Below are 19966 nucleotides of genomic sequence, written 5' to 3'. Positions count from 1 at the left end.
TCTTCATCCGTACTGTAATAGTCTCTTGCCTTCTATATCACAGCTCCCTTCTCTCTGGCCTCCCCAGTCTCCAGCTATCCAGCCATGTAGAATATCACTTCCAACTTTTTTGGAAGGATAGAGAAAGTATGTTTAGTTGCCCTTATTTTCAGTTATTTTCACTATATCTCCATTCATTTTGAGATGCTGCTCAAAATAACCTCTCTTTTATTTAGCATTCCATTGGAATACCGCAGCCTACCTCAGAGAATACCCTCTCTTTACCCTTCCCTGCATCTGACACCCAACTTTTAGCTTGATTCTGCTCCCCTTGACAAAATTGACATTGACTTCAGTGGGATCACTGATGCCAAGGCAATAGAAACCTTAAAAGAACCATGTTCTTAGAATCTTCATGGAATCCAGACATTCTGTGTGAGAGCTTTTGCCTCTACATTTCCTGTATGGAACAAACTCCCCCCCCGCCCCCCATTGAGGCTCTGATTCAGGAAGACAGTTTACTAATTAAAGTCAGGGACTTAAGCACATGCTCAAATTCTGTCCTGAATAGTGATGGTATTAACCACATGTTTAAGAGCTTTCCTTAACCAGGACCTATCTCCATTTCTTTTTCAAATCTCATCTGAAAACCAATTTTCTCTCTTGGCTATTCCTCCTAATTTATCCCTCCATCTGCTATTATTGTATAACTCTATTATGTAAATCAGTAGAGCATTCTGGAGATGAGCTTTGTATGAAAGTTGCTAAATGAAAGAAAGCGGTAACTACAGAACTCTGCAAATTGAATAGAAGTGTTTTCCATAGATTTGCCATTACACCTTTCTATTTTGATATATAAGCAATTTCGCGCGCTCTCTCTCTCTCTCTCTCTTTCAGGTTCACTTGATGTTCCCTGATCACGTACCTAAGCCATGCTGTGCACCTACAAAACTGAATGCAATCTCAGTGCTCTACTTTGATGACAGCTCCAATGTTATTTTGAAAAAATACAGAAATATGGTGGTGCGTTCGTGTGGCTGCCACTAGAATAAAAAACAAGAAAAAAATCAAACCCAGTGTTTGTTCAGAATTGTAATCAAGTCAAAATGCAATTCTTGCTAGTGAAAAGGCATCCCTAAACTTATTCCATTTCATGTCATTTCTCAGTTAATGTACAGTAATGTATATAGTAGCTTTTATTTATTTAAAGGTATATCGTTTCTTTTCTATGGGTGAAATTTCAAAATAGTTTATTTTATGGGTCATCTTACTATGTCGGAGAACCTCCCAAGCTGGTTTGCAATCAATCTCACTGAGACCTTTTTCTGTCCATTTCAACATTTTAAAGTAAGACCTTTGTATAGTTTTTTTTTTTTAAGTTAGAAAGCCCAGAACTCCTGTGATTGTTTTATGTTGTTAAAGGAAATTGAATACATTTGGTTATGTTGTGCAAATGAAATATATACTGGGATATTTATTTAGAAAAGGCACTAAAAAAAGAAACTGAAGAAAAAATCCTTGGCGAAACATAATTTTTCTTTTAGAAGTTCTACTCCATTAGACAAATTGAAATGTTGAACCGTGTTTAAATAAACAAACAGTCGGTAGAACATAGAAGCTGAAAGACTGCACATAATTGTTACAGCTATTTTCTTTAACAGAATCGGTGTAACTGGAGGAACATGTTACGTCTTAGCTTGTGGAATTTTGCAAAAGGCTCAAAGCTTCAGGAATTCTGTGGAGAGAGGCTTTAGTCTGTGCCTATAGCTTTCCAAGTTAACGCTAAAAACGTGTAGTACAACGTTCTTTCCTCCGATAAATTGTCAGTTTATTATCTATAACACTACTGCAGCCGATTTTTTTTCATGTTTAATAACAAACACCCCTCCCCCCCCACAAAAACAAAAAAACCCTCCACACTCACCTGAGCCCCCTTACCATATGGGCAAGAATTAATATATGTGTGCAATGTGTAAAAGATTAAAATCTGGAAGGAATTTGTTTTCTTTAGCTTCCTTTTCTTGCTGGGTTTGATAATTGGTGCACAGTAAGGCATTTAGGAACATTGGAATTACCATATGTAGTCAGATTTGTGGTCAGTCTAGTACAGTATCCTGTCTCTGACAGTGGCCAACAGCAGGTGCTTTAGATGAAGGTGAAATAAATCTTATATGGCAGTTTTTAGGATATTCTCTGTGCACAGTAGGTCCTCTCCTAATCTCTAATCTTACTGTCTCTTCCAAAACTTGTTTGCAGTAACTATTATATTCTGGATATTTCTGTTTTACCCTATAAATGTCAAATCCCTTTTATTGTCTTGCTAAGTTTTTTGCCTCAATTACATTTTCTGGCAGTGAGTTCTACAGTCGAATTGCACATTGTGTGAAAAAGTAATTCCATTTATCGGTTTTCAATTTACCATCTTTTAATTTCATTGAATATCCCCATGTTGTTATGGGAGAATAGAAGGTCCTGATTTCCCATCTCTACAACCAGTCATCATTTTATATAGTTTTGTTGGGAATTGCCTCAGTAGACATATTGCTATATTAGAGTGTTATTTAAAATGAATAGAACACAGCCATTTCTTATGCCTTAGAGAATCTTTTCATTTAAATCCTGATTTCTATGGTTATTTAATGCACATTCCACAAAACACAGACTATTGCAGAATAATATAATCAGGTGTGTGTGTGTTTTGCAGAAACTAATTTATTTTATCTCACTGTCGGAGTATTGTCTTAAATTGTTAAACATACACTTAACTTTTTGAAAAATTAAACAGGGTGGTTTTTTTTAAGTCATAGCATTTTCTCCAAACATTACATTTCAATTACTATTTTATACTTTATGTACCTCCATAACTATGTCTAATTGCAGTTCATGTACAATAAGGTATATTAATAAAGTTTCGTCAATGAATTGCTGTTTGGGGACCACTTAGATAATGAACGTTAAACTGCATGGGGGATACTTTCAGAAAAGTTATGGGTTTGTTTATGAATCAGGTAGATGGTTATGATGTTTTGAATTCAATTTATTCTAAATAAAATTTAATGGAAACTGAATTTGGTGTACATTAAGTAATATATTTTTGAATAATGGTGTACTATTTTGAGAATAAGAAACTGAAAATTATATTATTCTTTAAAATGTGCTGTTGGAATATGTTTCTATATTTTAAGATCTAATAAACCTGTAATACTAATTTGCTCTGCTATGCTTTTTGATTCTGAGCCATGTTATACTGGAAAGTCAAGTTCATGTTCTTTAAAAGCTAGAACGAAAGAGAATGGCCATTACTGAGGATAGTGTTTGCTGAATTTTGTGTCTTAATACTGTCATGTGTTGCAAAATGGCTTTCATTTTGTTGCTGTAAAGACATAATTATTATTTGAACCATGTACAGTATTAATCACAGTTTTACAACTCTCTAAGCTACCAAAACAGCAACTGAAGTCAAAATATAGCAGAAACAAGGAAGGATGGGGAAAAATATGCTCTGGAAATTCCTTACTAGTCCTTCCTCCGTTTGAGAGGAGAGACAATTGGCATTACTGTTTTCACAGACTCCAAATAAATGCATACATATACCTTTGGGTTTTAAAACACACATGTTCAGCCACACCTCTTTCCCATAGTACTTGATGTAACACTTTCCACATGTCTGTCCTTTGAAAAATACTAAGTAAATGTCTAAGGTCATTCCATTTCCATTCAGGATTCATAAGAGAGTATGTTCCCATTTTAATCAGTTTTGCTTTCTTCATCATCCTGAGAGACTGAAAAAAACAGTGGGTACCTAATAAACCTAATGAGCTAAAAACAAAAAGAGAGAACATATATATTTTCTCTTAAAATGTATGGGCCAGATCCTCAGCTGGTGTCAATCAATGTATTTCCAATGACTTCAATAGAGCCAATTGCCACTTACACTCTTAGGGCAGGTCTACACTTAAAAAGCTGCAACAGCACAGCTACACCAGTGCAGCTGCACCCCTGTACCGCTTCAGTGAAGACAGTCCTTTGCCAATGGGAGAGCTTCTCCCATCAGCATAGTTAATTCACTTCCATCAGAGCTAGTAGCTACGTCAAAAGGAAAAGCCCTCCCGTCAACATAGCACTGTCTACACCGGGGGGTAGGTTGGTATAACTGTGTCACTCAGGAGTGTGGATTTTTCACACACCCTGAGCGACACAGGTATTCTGATGTAAGTTTGTAGTGTAGACTGGGCCTCAATCCTTATCTTATTCATAATGTTAATACCATGGGCGGTGCGTGAACCGCTGGATGGGGGAGGCTAGCCTCCAGCCTTGCTCTTTCCACCTGAGCCTCCGCCCCTTCCATCCCCCCTGCCGGAGTCCAGAGCCCCTCTTCACTGTGGCCACTGGCCCCCGCCCCAGGCTAGTCCCGCCCAGCCCCAGAGCACCAGGAGGGCAGGCAGCCGATGTCTTCCCCCTCCCCTCCAAGCCTTGGAGCACTGGAAGGGCGGGCAGCACAGGCCACTGCACAGGAGGACTGGAGCCACATGCAGAGTGGGTTGGGGAGGCCTGGGAATGGAGCATGGGCAAGGCCACACCTGGCTGTTTGGGGAGGCACAGCCTCCTCCAGCCTAAGGTATCTGCCACCCATGGTTAATATCATTGTTATAAAATCTCAGCCAGAATCAAGCTACTACCATACATTTTTAATACACATTACTTACTTTTCTTTTTTAGCCCTACTCATCTAAGTCAGGGTCAGAACTGGCCCTCTGAGTGCATATTTAACACTTCTATTGTGGTAGCACCTGGAAGCCAAAGAGGTTGGGACCCCATTGTGCTAAGCACTGTATAAACTAGAGTAAATAACAGTCCTTGCCCCTCCCCAAATGTTGTTACCTTGATGATTGTGTTATAGCTGCTACCTTGGTAGGTTGTCAGCCACGTTCTGTTTGGAATCTAACATTCCTTTCCACTTGCAATAGAGGTAACTGGGCATTTTTTTAAAATATATTTCTTCTGTTCCATTTTCCTTTCCCCGAGTTCTTTTGTAACAGCTACATAGTTAATTTTCTTTGATTCAGGAAGCTTGTAAGATATTGACAATAAGGTTTTTGTCCTTTATTCATAAGTCTCTGAATTGTTGATCCAAATAAAGCATTTTGGGTGCTGTGAGATTCTCTGACAGTTCGAAATATGGATCCCTTGAATCCACGGCTTTTGTCAATAAAGTTCTTTGCAATTAGTACTGACTTTCTTGTTCACACATTGGTCTGTGCATATCAAGAGTTTGATATATTGTACTTGTCCCTGGTAAATGAGCCCCTGGTATATTAGAGAGTCTTCTCTGTGACTGCTGCATTACATCTGCAAACACATGACCTGTAAACAGCAATCTTCTTCAAATAGTGTCCCCATGGGTGCTCCAGTATAGGTGTGCTTGCTTCCCTGCACTGCCGTTTGGAGAACTTTAAAAGAGTGTCCATTTGGCCCGCACGTGTGCTGTCCCTGCCTCATGCTCTGCCACATTGCTAACCAGCATGCATGGACAAACCCCCCTCAGTTCCTTCTCAACCACCCCTGGCTAGAGACTGAGCTATTAGCAGTCCATTCACTGGATCATTATCTCTCTCTTAGCACTTCAATAGTTAGTTAGTCCTTTTTCTCTTAGTTGTAGAGCTTGCGGGGGAGGGAAAACTTATTTCCCCCTTTGTCTGAGGTTGCCTCAGCAGACAGTACATTTGGTTCACTGAGCTTTAAGAGGTGCCTCTCATGCAAGTAGGCCATCCCTGTAATGGATAAGCATTCCTGCTGTATCTGGTGCCTCGGGGAAAACCACATTTCCCAAAAGTGTGGTCTCTGCCAAGTTCAGATCTTGGAAGGACAGAGAACTGAGACTAAAACTCCTTCGCATGGAGGCAGCTCTTCAGCCTTCCCTGGACCTGCACCAGGAGTCACCAGATGGCACCTCTAAACCTCCAGAGGAGATCATGGAGCAACAGGAAGGCAGATTCGAAGAAGAAGTCACAGCATAGACCAATATCTCTTCCTCCTCTCCAGACAAGGCAGTTATGCCCTCACCACCATCCCTAGCTGATGACTTCAGGCTGTTTCAAGATCTAGCTAAAAGGGTGGCAGACACGCTGCAGATACCCTTGAGGAGGTAAAAAACACACATAGTAAACTCTTGGATATCTTTCACTCCTCCTATTCCTCCAGAATAGCCTGCCCCATCAGCGAAGCCCTTCTGGACTCAGCCAAACTTATATGGCAAGCCCTAACATTGGTCATGCCCACCTGTAAATGGGCCAGTAAGAAATATTGTAGCCTGGCTAAGGGTATGGAATTTCTTTTTCCTGCCCACAAATCCATTGTGGTGGACGCAGCAAATTCACAGGGTCACCAACATCAGGTGAGCTCCACTCCCTGTGATAGGGATTGGAAGCACCTCAACCTGTTTGGGGAAAAAGGCCTATTCCTCCACCACACTGCAATTCTGACTTACAAACTGTCAAGCTCTGGCAGCAAAATAGGACTAAGTCGGTTATACCAAGCTTAAACACGTTTATTGATCAGCTCCTGGAGTCACACCATGAACATTTTGGGCCATTGTTACTGAGGGACAACTGGTGGCCAAGACAGTGCTCCAGTCAGTGCTTGATGCAGCCTACACAGTAGCCTGGTCCAACTCTACTATAGAAAGTCCTGTTAAAAATAAAAAGAGAGAGAGCAAACATCATACTGATTGCTCCTTCCTAGCTGAGAGATGTGGTACCATTACCTGTCACAACTGGTGATGTGCCCACTAATTTCTTTCCAACCCACTCTATACCTCCTCTCTCAGAACGAAGGATGTGCTCTCCATCTCAGTCTGCAGATACTCCGACTCAAGGCCTGGCTCCTTCATAGTTCCAGCACATACAAGGTCCTGCTCTGAGGAGGTACAGAAACTATACTACACAGTAGAAAATCTGCTACCCATCGTACTTACCTGCAAAAGTGGGCCAGGTTTCAGGTCTGGTGTAATTCCAGACACATTTTCCTGACATCTGCTACTCTCCCAATGGTCTTAGATTATATACTAACTCTCAAGTAATGAGGACTACCTCTCCGTTCACTCAAAGCTCACATAGTGGCCATAGCAGCCTTCCATCAACAAGTAGGGGGATACTCAGTGCTCTCACTCCCAATCACAAAATGATTCCTCGGGGTATAGTAAAACTTTTTCCTCAACCCAGACATCCTACCCCAACATGGGACCTAAACCTAGTACTAAAGAGCCTGACTAGGCCACCCTTTGAACACATGGCTACTTGTTCGCTTGCATATCTGTCTATGAAGATGCCCTTCCTGGTGGCTATCACCTCAGCAAGAAAAATGGGGGAAATAACAGCACTGATGGCACATCTCCCTTATACAATATTGTTTTCGGACAAAGTTACTCTCAGACCACACCTGAAGTTCAACCCCAAGGTGACCTCATCTTTTCACATTAAACTAACTGAGTCACCTCCCGACCTTTTACCCTAAACCTCACCGTGATATCAGGGAGGCAATACTGCACATGCTAGGTGTTAGGAGAGCCCTAGTTTTTACCTGGACAGGACAAAGATCTTCAGGAAATCTCCTAAGGTTTTTCCTATCCATTGTGGAGAGGTCTAAAGGTGCAGCAATATGGGCCCAGAGACTCTCCAAATAGTCTTGAACTGTATCAAACACGGCTATCAGGTTCACAACATAATAACTCCATCCAAAATCTGCACCAACTCCACAAGGTCGGTTTCCTCCTCTGTCGCCTTATCTCAGAAATCTGTAGAGCCACAACCTGGGCGTCTGTGCATACCTTCACAGAAACCACTGTGCTTACCAGGGACTCTGCTTCCAGTGCTAGCTTTAGCTCTGAAGTATTGTTATCCAGAACAGACTCAACTCCGAAACCCCAGCCTCCCACTGGGGATACTGCTCGGGAGTCACATGCCGTAGAGTACCCTCAAAGAAGAAGTTACTCACCTTGTGCAGTAACAATGGTTCTTCAAGATGTGTGTCCCTCTAGGTGCTCCATCAGCCACCCTCCTCCCCTCTACTTCAGAGTTCTTGTCAAGGACTCTACGTTAGAGGAGGAACTGAGGGAGGTTTGCACACGCGCACTGGTGAGCCTCATGGCCGAGCACAAGGAGAAGACAGCGCATGTGTGGGCCAGAAGGACACTGCTACCAAAGTTCTCCAATCAGCAGCGCAGGGAAGCAAGCACATCTACAGTGGAGCACCCATAGGGATGCACATTTTGAAGAACCATTGTTACTGCCCAAGGTGAGTAACTTCCTCTTCTGCAACAATTCCATTTAATAAAAAAAAATCCTGAATTTTTTCTATTATAATTCAAGTAGCCCAGCACCGACCATGGACCATGGTTGACCAGGTATCGCATGTTGAATTAGTGGTTCTTTTGCATTGGTTCCTGTATTTATTGTAGATACCACAGTTGGATACTTTCAATGGCAGCCTATATTCCTGGCCAGAATAGGGCATTTGGGGCTCTGGTCTTGCGCTGCTTGATATCCAGATGGGCACAATGGATTAATAATACTACTAGAAAGCTTTTCATCAGTAGATCTCAAAACACTTTACAAAGGAGGTAAGTATCATTATTCTTATTTTGCAGATGGGGAAAAAGGCACAGAGCAGTGATTTGCCTGTGGCAGTACAGTGAATACAACCTAGGTCTCCAGAGCTCTTCAGTCCAGTTCTCTGTCTTCTAGGCTACACTGTCTGAGCCATATATACATTTTGAACACCTTCTCCTACAGCTCCTTACGTTTACTAATTATGGACATTCTTGAAAACGTATCTGGGCCTGTGTTATGCAGTTAATGCATATTTTTCAGTTTCATGATTGTTTTCTGAAGTCTGGGCAGTAGCTGCTGTTAAAGCCAGTAGCAGTGACATGAAAGGGCTCCTCTTTGCAGACTACACCCTTTCTCTCTCTTTGTGTGTGTGTGTGTGAGAGAGAGAGAGTGTGTTAGCCACCCCTTCACAGAACCGATAGTTCCCTGCCCCAGATCTTGCTGAGTCTCCTCAGAAGGATTTGGAATCTTCTGCAGGAGGACAGGGTTAAGAGCAGTGGTACGTGTATTTTTCCCATGCTCAATGGAATGCCCAGTAGTGAGTCAATGAAACCTGGGGACCAGGTTAATATTTTTGCATGGAGGAATCCCATGCAGCATGGAGGGGCAAATGCTCCTCAATGAAATGGAGGGGCAAATGTTCCTAGGGAGAAAACTGTGAGGAGATTCTTGTGGGGCGTTCTATACCTCAGGCCTCCTTCTATGACAGTGGGAAATCTGGGCTGAGAAATCTTGAATTTCACAGAGATTGAAGCTGGAACAAGATAGGGTGAAGAAACATGGTGTTTGCATCAAGCTAGCCCATGTTGATCTTCTTTAAAAATACTGCCTATCAAATCATCGTGGCTGTGGTGTTTTTTGTTTTTGTTTTGTTTTGTTTTTTTTAAATGATGGAGCCCTCTTGTACCATTTTACCACAGGAAACTACATTCCTTTCTAGTGGGCCACCTGCACGTCTATCATTTTGATTCATTTTAAAAACCAGCATCTCTCCTTTAACCATGGACATAGCTTTTTTCTACCCTTCTCTGCATTGTATCTGTTCTATTATTCAGGGCTAATAACTTCCATCGGGAATGATTTTGCCTGCACTGTGTTGCAGGGATAGAAGAGAGACAGGACCTGTCAAATTGGATAGTTGTTTAACGGGGATGTGCAGCTTAAATAAGTGTGTTTTGTTACTTTTCCCTTTCTCCTTAAACATATTTGGATAGTTTCTTGGTGTACGCTTCATATAAATGCTCTTAAGGAAAAAAATATATACATAACTAAGTGCAGGGCACTCCATGCTAAATTGTTTTGCATTATACTAAAGCATTTAGCGATCAAGAAATATGTGTAGTAGAAAGTAAAAATGGTAAATGGAAGGCAGCTTGATGCAAACAATCTGGAGTTAAAGGAGTCATGGGCAGTCATTCAGATCCCAGTCAGCCTCCTCTCAAAAATCAAAACAAAAAAAAAAGATGATTATGCCTAGTGAAAAGTTTGTATTCCCATTCAGGAGGCAATTTTACCTTGAGATTATTTGAATTTTATTTACTGTAGCTGGACAGAGCAATCACTACTAGTTTAAGTTACAAAATGAAAAGGGGTTTTAATAAACAGGAGCATGAATAACTTGTGTCAGTTAGGATGGAAAGGGCCAGATTTTTGGTCTCAGTTATGCTGGTATAAATCCGGGAAAAACGCCATTAAAGTCAGTGGTGTTACTCCACATTTACTCTGGCATAAGTGGGCTCCGAATCTGGCCCAATCTATTCTACTTTGCTTGATCCATTTTGCTTACTTCTGTTTAACAATAAAGTAAGAACAACTTCAGGCATTGATTATAATTGGAAAAGAAATAACTCTTCATCTTCAAAGTTCTTGTCCTTTCTGCAAGGCCCTTCGCATCTCTGCTCCTCACTATTTATCCACTGTTGGGCCAAAGTCTCCGCTGATGTAAGTAGGTGCAACTTCAGTGGGTTTTGCCCATTTGCATCAGTAGCAAGACATGAGAGCTTTTCTATTAGGAGAGAGTACTCTGTTCAGTGGTAAAACCCATTTTACTTTGTTTATTTGTGTCTACGAACTTGCTGAGCTGCGGCATGGTTCCTTCATCTCCTAAAATAGCACATTCCCTTGTTAAGTAGCTGTGGTCCTATTGAGCATATCCAGAAGATTCTTGGTAGTTATCTCAATGAGAATGCTACTACAATGGTGATGAAGGTTATACAATAGATAAATCAATGGTGGAGAAAAATTGAACCTCTTTTTTTCCTTGTCCCCCTCAAATAAAAAGGGGAACTTGAATAGCCCTTGGATCACTTTTATTGTGAACATAGAAATTGCCAGGCTGGGTCAGACCCAAGATCCATCTAGTTCAGTAGCCTGTCGCAGACAGTGAGCAACACCAGATGTTTTAGAAGAAGGCATAAGAACCCTACAGTAGGCAGATGGTCTCATCCCAATAGAGATTGTTCTAAAACCTGGTGTAGGAGGTTAATATCCTTTTCAAAATTTGTTGTTGCTAATTATGAAAACTCTGGATATTCTTGTTATTCATAGAAATGTCGAATCCCTTTTTAGATCTTGCAAAATTCATGTCCTCAGTGTCTTCCTGTGCCAATGAGTTCCATAGTTTAATCATACATGGAAAAAGGATTCCCTTTGATTTGGTTTTGACTTTCCCACCTTTTAATTTAATTGAATGCCCCCGTATTCATGTATTATGAAACAGGAAGAATAGAAGTTCTGATTTACCTTCTCTAGATCATTCACTATTTTATATACTGTTATTGTATTTTCTTATTTGTCTCCTTTCTAAAGTCAACAGTCCCAATCTCGTGAATTTCTCCCATAAGAAAGTTTTCCCAGGAAAAGTATCATAAATATTATCATTCTTTTCACTAACATAGAATAACATAATTCCTCTATAATATGAAGCTTGCATATTTTGACACATCAACCATATGACAGTGTTAAAGATATATAGCACAAAAGTGGTGAATTAACTTGTGTAACTCACAAGAAATTCACATTTTATGAGACATAAATAATTGGAAATTCTGTCTTGAGACTACTGTAATTTACCAGTTATCTATAAAATAGAAACACAGCTTCATAATCATTAATTCACAATCATCATTAACGATCTGGAGGATGGCGTAGATTGCACCCTTAGCAAGTTTGAAGATGACACTAAACTGGGAGGAGAGGTAGATACGGTAGGGATAGGATACAGAGGGACCTAGACAAATTAGGGATTGAGCCAAAAGAAATCTGATGAGGTTCAACAAGGACAAGTGCAGAGTCCTGCACTTAGGACGGAAGAATCCCATGCACCGCTACAGACTAGGGACCGAATGGCTAGGCAGCAGTTCTGCAGAAAAGGACCTAGGGGTTACAGTGGACGAGAAGCTGGACATGAGTCAACAGTGTGCTCTTGTTGCCAAGACGGCCAATGGCATTTTGGGATGTATAAGCAGGGGCATTGCCAGCAGATTGAGGGACGTGATCGTTCCCCTCTATTTGACATCGGTGAGTCCTCATCTGGAGTGCTGTGTCCAGTTTTGGGCCCCACACTACAAGAAGGATGTGAAAAAATTGGAAAGCATCCAGCAGAGGGCAACAAAAATGATTTGGGGACTGGAACACATGACTTATGAGGAAAGGCTGAGGGAACTGGAATTGTTTAGTCTGCAGAAGAGAAGAATGAGGGGGGATTTGATAGCTGACTATCTGAACTATCTGAAAGGGGGTTCCAAAGAGGATGGATCTAGACTGTTCTCAGTGGTAGCAGATGACAGAACAAGGAGTAATGGTCTCAAGTTGCAGTGGGGAGGTTTAGGTTGGATATTAGGAAAAGCTTTTTCACTAGGAAGGTGGAGAAGCACTGGAATGGATTACCTAGGGAGGTGGTGGAATCTCCTTCCTTAGAGGTTTTTAAGGTCAGGCTTGACAAAGGCCTGGCTGGGATGATTTAGCTGGGGATTGGTCCTGCTTTGAGCAGGGGGTTGGACTAGATGACCTCCTGAGGTCCCTTCCAACCCTAATATTCTATGATTCTATATGTACCATTTGTTAGGTGTTTTTCTTTTTCTTTTATGAACAACGCTTGTTTAAAAAAAATGCTCTGGTCTTTGCACAATGAAGTTTAAGATAAATTTCTGCCCAATGCAGACTGCTGCAAACCTGATAAATTTTCTCAGCTGCTATTGTTTGTAGAGTTGGTGTTTCTGAAAAACAGACAACACCAAAGGTGTCTTTCAGTTCAGTGAGTTTACTCTCATTTACATCTAGTTTTCTCCTCTGCCTTTTTGTCTCTACTCTAGTTCAGAGATTGCCAACAGTTTGCAGAAGTAATTTCACACATCTTTAAACATTTCTTTAGTCACAACTTACTCTTCCTGTGGCTAACACATTTCTAGTCACACATTTACTTCCTGACCTGGTGCCACACTCATTTATTGTCACCCAGAACTTTTGTTAATCACTTTTCCCCTCTTCTTACGAATTACTGGCACATCCCAAAACCATGCCACAATACAAATCCATGTTATGTCCACACCTTGAATACTGCATGCAGTTCTGGTCACCCCAGTTCAAAAAAAGTTCTATTAAAATTGGAAAAGGTACAGAGAAGGGCAACAAAAATGATTAGGGGCATGGACCAGCTTCCGTATGAGGAGAAATTAAAAAGACTGGGACTGTTCAGCTTGGAAAAGAGATGACTATGGGGGGATATGATAGAGGTCTATAAAACCATGACTGGTGTGGAGAAAGTGTTACTTACCCCTTCATGTACACAAGAACCAGGGGTCACCCAATGAAATTAAGAGGAAGCAGGTTTAAAACAAAAGGACATATTTCATCACACAAAATGCAGTCAACCTGTGGAACTCATTGACAAGGAATGTTGTGGCTAAGACTATAACTCAGTTCAAAAAAGAATTAGATATCTTCGTGGAGGATAGGTCCATCAATGGTTATTAGCCAAGATGGTCAGGGATGCAACCTCATGCTCCAGGTGTTCCTAAGCCTCTGACTGCTAGATGCTGGGCCTGAATGACAGGGATGGATCACTTGATAATTACCCTATTCTGTTCATTTCCTCTGAAGCACCTGGCATTGGCCAATGTCAGAAGACAGGATACTGGGCTAGATGGACCATTGACCTGACCCAGTATAGCCATTCTTATCTTCTTTACAATTTTCCTTTTCACATTTACTCATTATTCTTTAAAACCAAGTTCTGTACCTAAAATCACAGTGACTCCTCTCCTGATTGTGTGATGTGTAGGCCCCTCAACACCCATTGAAATGAAATTTGATTCTTGAGGGGGGGAAAAGAGCATGCGCCATACCCTGCCTGATGATCTGCTAAATATCTTGTAGCTCCCTATATATTCTCTGCTGCCTTTGGAGTCCTGTTGTAAGACTGCCATCTTCTGACCGACTGACTTCTTATGAATGCTCTTCCCTGCGTTTAGCTCTGCTTCACTTGGTACTTCTATATGTCCCTACTTTGTAGAAAGATGTGGCTTTCTTGCTTCTCTTTTGCTACAAATACCTGACGAGCTGGTTAACTGAGTGAGATACGAAGTAGTACCATCATCTGGGCCCAGCTGAGCAGTCCTTGACTTTGGCAAACTCTTAACATTTACATCTACAGGAAAGGAAAAATCAGGCACTAGAGAGTGAAATGAAAATACAATATGTTCCACTAAGATATTTTCGAAGCTGTCTTGGTACATTCTGTAAGACTATAGCACTGTCCCCTCGACCGCTGCCAAGGTCCAGATCAGGTGGTACTGTATCTTCTGTTGATGTAGAATCTATTACACTAGGGCCCTGTCTACACTGGCAAGTTTCTGCACAATAAAGCAGCTTTCTGCACTGTAACTCCCGAGGTGTACACACTGCCAAGCCCCTTAGTGCACAGAAACTGTGCAGTTGTAGCGCTGTAAAAAAACCACCACGACGAGAGGCGTACGGCTTTCTGTACGAGGGCTACAGCACTGTGGTGCCATTGTAGACACCGTGGTCAATTACAGCGCTGCGACTGGCCTCCGTGAGGTGTCCCACAATGCCTGTTCTCACCTCTCTGGTCATCAGTTTGAACTCAGTCTGCCCTCAGGTGACCAACCGTCATCCCCACCCCGTACATTCCTTTGGAATTTTGAAAGTCCCCTTCCTGTTTGCTCTCAGCGCATCTTTCTAGGTGGCCATGCCTGCTCCATGCACCAGGTGATCCCCTGCTTGGAGCAATGCGGAGCTGCTGGACCTTATCAGCATTTCGGGAGAGGAGACTGTCCAGTCCAAGCTGCACGCCAGCTGTAGGAATTATGATACCTGCGGACAGATTTCACGATGCATGACAGAAAGGGGCCATGACTGGGACACATTGCAGTGCAAGGTCAAAGTGAAGGAGCTGCAAAACACCTACAACAAGGCACGGGAGGCAAACTGCCGCACCGGTGCTGCACCCATGAGCTGCTGGGAGCTTCACAGATATGACCTTGGGAGCCCAGCCTCCCTCTTTGTTATCAGCGGCTAAACGGCTGCGCAGAATTAGCAAGCAGCCGAGAAGCACTAAGGAGGACTTTCTGCGTGATGTTATGATGCACTCTGCCGCCGAGAAATAGGAATTGAAGGAGTGGCGGGACAGCGATAAGATGGACTGGAAGGAGAATGCAGCACACCAGAATGAAGCCACGGAGGCTCTTAAAGGTTATAGAGTGCCAAGCAGACATGCTCCAGGTGATACTAGCTCTTCAAACCGAGCAGCTCCGCGCCCGCCCTCCCCTACAGCCACTGTCGCAAAACTCTTTCCCATGATCCCCCCCAGACACCACCAACAAACTCTTATCAATCTCCTGTCTCCAGTCTATACCCATGGCATTCCACTCCTCCCCCCTGACAGTCCAGCACTGTGGACTCCCAGTACTTACTGAACTCAACACCCGTCCCTCTGCAGTTTAGCCCTGCTGAAGTACAGTACCTGGTGCACTGTACTCCAGAGGAGAAGGCTGGATATGATTCCTGGACATACACAACTCTTTAGCCATCCCGGGACCCCTCTTCCTCCTGGGACCTTCCCTTCCCCCATCCTCCTCATTGCTGTTTTTGTTTTGTTTTTTGTTTTGTTTGACTCTTTCCTCCGGTTATTGTTTTTTAATAAAAGATTTGTGTTGGTCTGAAAGCACTCTTTATTCTATTAATTGAAAGCAAACAGAGCCCTGCAAGGCAACATACAATTATGTTAAACCCACATATTGCATCATCTGCACCAATCACGTCTAGCATTACAGGCACTGCACTCCCAAACGCAGCAACAAATATCAGTGGTTTTCAGCCTCAAATTGCTGTGGCAATGCTCAAGGCATCCCTTACCCTTATGGCCCCATGCTGTGTCCCTCTAATAGCCCTGGTCTCTGGCTGTTCAAACTCAATCTCCAGGCACTGAGCCTCTGTGGTCCAGCCCTGAGTGAAGCTTTCACCCTTCCCTTCACAAATATTAGAGTGTACAGCACGTGGCTGTAAGCATAGGAATATTGTCATTGGCCAGGTCCAGCTTCCCATAAAGGCAGCACCAGCATGCTTTTAAACAGCCAAAAGCACACTCAACAGTCATTCTGCACTTGCTCAGCCTGTTGTTGAATTGTTCCTTGCTGCTGTCAAGTTGCTCCGTGCATGGCTTCATAAGCCACGGCGTTGGTTTCCATAAATTTTAACAATATGGTTGTGACAGAGTGCAGAGGCCCTATATGATGGACCGCAAATAGGAGGTTAAAAACCCATTTGGCTGAAGGAAATTAGATAGAATGGCAGCCTCATCAGGCTCACAAAATGAAGACAGGAAACTATATAAGAATGGCTCTTCTGGAGTAAGAAGGCTGGGTCTACACTACAGACCTATATCAGTATAACTATGTCACTCAGAGATGTGAAAAAAACACACCCCTGAGCGACGTAACTATACTGACATAACCTCCCATGTAGACAGTGCTATGTCGATGGGAGGGCGTCTCTGGTCCACATAGTGACTGCTTTCTCAAGGAGGTGGATTAACTATGCTGATGGGAGAAGCTCCTCTGTCAGCATAGGAGTATCTACCCTAAAGTGTTTCAGTGGCAGGGCTGTACTGCTGTAGCGCCATATGTGAAGACAAGCCCTTAGTACCTCTTCCAGACCTGAAGGAAGAGCCTGTGTAGCTCGAAAGCTTGCCTCTCTCACCAACAGAAGTTGGTCCCATAAAAGATATTACCTCACCTGCCTTACCTAGTCTTGTTTCTTGTTGCTTTTCCATCCCTGGTTCCTCTTCTCCATCAACACTAGCCTTGTCTGTCTGTTCCTCAGCTTCTCATACAAATGTCTCCATATCTTTTTCAGTGTTGCCTTCATTAACTGATCCATACAGGTTCCTATGCTCTTCTCCTTCAAATCGCTCTCTAAGGTCCACCACATATGAGATGTGAGAAATAAGCATTGTTCAGTTGGAAGTGCAGAGTTCAATATATATAACCAATAAAGACAACATAGATATTTATCCTTGTTACTCACACCCTACTTGTAACTGCTATAATCAAAACTTAGTTATCACTCCAGCATCATCTATTATTCAGGACCAGCATGCCACAAAATGCTGCAAAACTTCTACTGAATTATATTTGGATTAAATGAAAAATATTGCACATGTAATATGTAACAGTCATTAATTTTGATCAAAATTAATGACTGTTACATGTGCAATATTACATGTGCAATATTTTTCATTTAATCCAAATATAATTCAGTAGAAGTTTTGCAGCATTTTGTGGCATGCTGGTCCTGAATATTTCTCTTTTTAATAGACCCTCCATAATCTCATAATCGCCTCTTCAGTTTTTCTTTTTCTCTTTCCACACAATATACTCAGAGGGGCAATAAATACAAAAGGCTCTGACAAGTTGAATATGTTAGGGAGTATCTTTTATCTGCATTATTTGTGAACTCCTCCTGTAGAGGTGGAGATATGCTGTCTTTGGAATTGTTGAAGTTGTTTATCCATTTATAAGTAGAAAAGTATGTCTAACAATCAAAGACACTACAGTTGAGTGTAATTAATTGGTTTATGTGCTCTAAATCCCTCAGGTAGGGTCAGAGATCAATATGCTATTTTCAAGGTCTGGATTTTGTAAATGGATTTCCAAATTAGCTGAAAGGTATGTAAAAATCACATGTAGGCAGATAGGTCCCACTAGGCTTTGATTTTGAGCCCAGCTGAAGCATGGGGCTTATTCCAGTTAGAGTATAGTATGCTTATGAGGAGACTTTCTTCCTATAGGATTAGGCAGATAGATGTACAGTGGGTAGGGCTATCACCTTCTCATTTGGACTAGCTAGGCCCCTCTTCTGGGACACTTGAGTACAGGTGTGATGGCCCCATGTGTCTGTCCCAATCCGTATAGACGACAGACAGCAAAATCCTGGCATGGCTACTCCTTAGTGCTTAGGCTATTGCTTGTCACAATCCTGCTTTACTTTTGGGTGATGCACAAACAGACAAGGCATGAGAGTCAAGAGTTCAGTTCTTGGGCCAGATCCTTAACTGGTGTAAAGTATCTCCATTCACTTCAGTTGACACCAGCTGTGGATCTGGCCCTATGTTTTGTGACAATGATTTCCACTCTTGCTATATCAATATCATACACAATGACAGTGTTGTGCATACAGAGATGGAACCTAGTTATGGAATTTATCCAACAACCTACATAAATATAACTGACAAATAATGGAAAAAAATAACAGGCCTACTATTGAATCGTATGGGATTCCACTAGCAATGGAAAACAACTTTAGATCACAACAAGTTACAAGTTCCTCCCCCTGCCTCATTTGATAAATTGCCTTTACAAGAATGTTGTTACATGATAGAATACTTAACCAGTGTCCCCTCATCGCCCCCTTCTCTTTCCCTGACCTCCACATGCTTTTCTAGTTTGGCTGCTGTTGGGAGTCTTATGGAAATAGTACAAAGGAAAAAAATATTTTCTTTCCATTTTTCATCTGCTAAGTCAAGTCTCAATGTTCTTTCCTAGACTTCATACCAAGCTTGCTGGTGGTCCTGGGGGGCTATATCATCACACATAAATGAACGGAGAATGCTGTTTGCAGTGTTGAAGAAGTGTTGACATGCTGACCTGAAGAAGAGCTCTGTGTAGCTCGAAAGCTTCTCTCTTTCACCAACAGAAGTTGGTCCAATAAAAGATATTATCTCACCCACCTTGTCTCTCTAGGAGAATGCTGGCAGCAAGGATGAAAATGAGCATCCTTTCCCCTCCTCAGTTATATTGCTAGAGCTTTGGCTACTGCTATAAAGGGAGTTGAAGGCTTGTGCTCTTGCCCTCTTCTTCCATAAAAGTTTGAAGAGATATGTAGGAAGTAGAAAATGACTTCCTCTCTTTGTACAGCTTAAGGTTCCTTGGGGACTGAGGGCCTGTAAAGTCTTTGCCTGTGCATGGAATCTTCCTGAAGTGTTGACGCAAGAGTTCTGCAGGAAGCAAAACATTACGTCAGACCATTTTTTATATTGTCTCCTGTTTAACAATCGAATGAATAGGTTTGTGTGCCTATAACTCAAGCTGATTAAGTGTGGAAACAGGTCCGGGTCTGTAGCTACTGCAAGCAGTACAGAAGCAGTTTGTTAAGAAAAGCAGTTATGGCAATCAGTCTTCCATGCAACCTCTCACTGAAAATAGTAACAGCATCTTGTACAATAATTATAATTGCTATTGGAAGAACGGGTGGAGAATTATTCAATATATGTAATTGTTCCATATCAGTAGCCACATGTTAAAGCATAGGTTCCCAAATCCAGAATCTGGATCCTCAAAACACCCACTGAGCTGTCAGATTTCAGCTGGTTGGCATACACAAAGCCACCTCAATCCTGACACCTAGTGCCTACCTCTCGCTTAAGCCTCTGGGGGAGCCCCAAGCTAAGTGTTCACCTATCTATCCGGACCACCCTTTATACCCAAATAGCCCAGTGGTTAGAGCACTTACCTGAGAGGTAGGGAACCAGACTCTTCCCCCTCCCAGCTGAGTGCCCCAACTAACCACTGGGCTATGCTTGCAGGAGAGGAGGGGGCTGTTCCACTTAACTATTCAATGGGCTAGAGCGAGAGAAAGTGAGAGATTTGCTCTATGGCACAGTGGTGAAGGCACCCTCCCGGGACGCGGGCTAGTCAGGCACGAGCGCTGCTTCACTGAATATTTAATGATTTATACAAAGTGGAACAGCTCCAGCATGCGAGCTCGGTGATAATGGCACCCTTCTGGGAAATAGGAGACCAGGATTCAATTCCCTACTCCAAGTCAGGCAAAGTGTGGATTCCTACCTCACTCTACCACATGAA

General features: G+C 42.2%; 1 protein-coding gene and 1 long non-coding RNA gene across 4 annotated transcripts in view; one reads left to right on the top strand and one right to left on the bottom strand.

Moving 5' to 3' along the window:
* The window catches only part of BMP5 (bone morphogenetic protein 5), a 74723-nt gene extending 71739 nt beyond the window's left edge, over nucleotides 1-2984 (top strand). The window contains exon 7 of the mRNA XM_074947846.1: nucleotides 877-2984. Coding sequence (XP_074803947.1) covers nucleotides 877-1026 — 150 coding nt within the window. The 3' untranslated portion in view covers nucleotides 1027-2984. The remainder of the gene's footprint in view (nucleotides 1-876) is intronic.
* Nucleotides 1-19690, bottom strand: part of LOC141984653 (uncharacterized) — a 29355-nt gene extending 9665 nt beyond the window's left edge. For 2 of the 3 annotated variants that reach the window (XR_012638765.1, XR_012638764.1), the window contains exons 1-3: nucleotides 19614-19690; nucleotides 18832-19098; nucleotides 16848-17017 (exon numbers count right to left, since the gene is read on the bottom strand). This is a non-coding gene — a long non-coding RNA (uncharacterized LOC141984653). Of the gene's footprint in view, nucleotides 1-6536; nucleotides 6667-16847; nucleotides 17018-18831; nucleotides 19099-19613 lie in introns of those variants that run through there. The other variant, XR_012638763.1, reaches the window with a different exon arrangement.
* Nucleotides 19691-19966: the final 276 nt, after the last annotated feature.

This window comes from Natator depressus, chromosome 3 (genome assembly GCF_965152275.1).
Source record: "Natator depressus isolate rNatDep1 chromosome 3, rNatDep2.hap1, whole genome shotgun sequence".
NCBI classification, from domain to species: Eukaryota; Metazoa; Chordata; order Testudines; family Cheloniidae; genus Natator; species Natator depressus.
The sequence above is the reverse complement of the archived record's forward strand: the minus strand, read 5'-3'. Positions and strand labels throughout refer to the sequence as shown.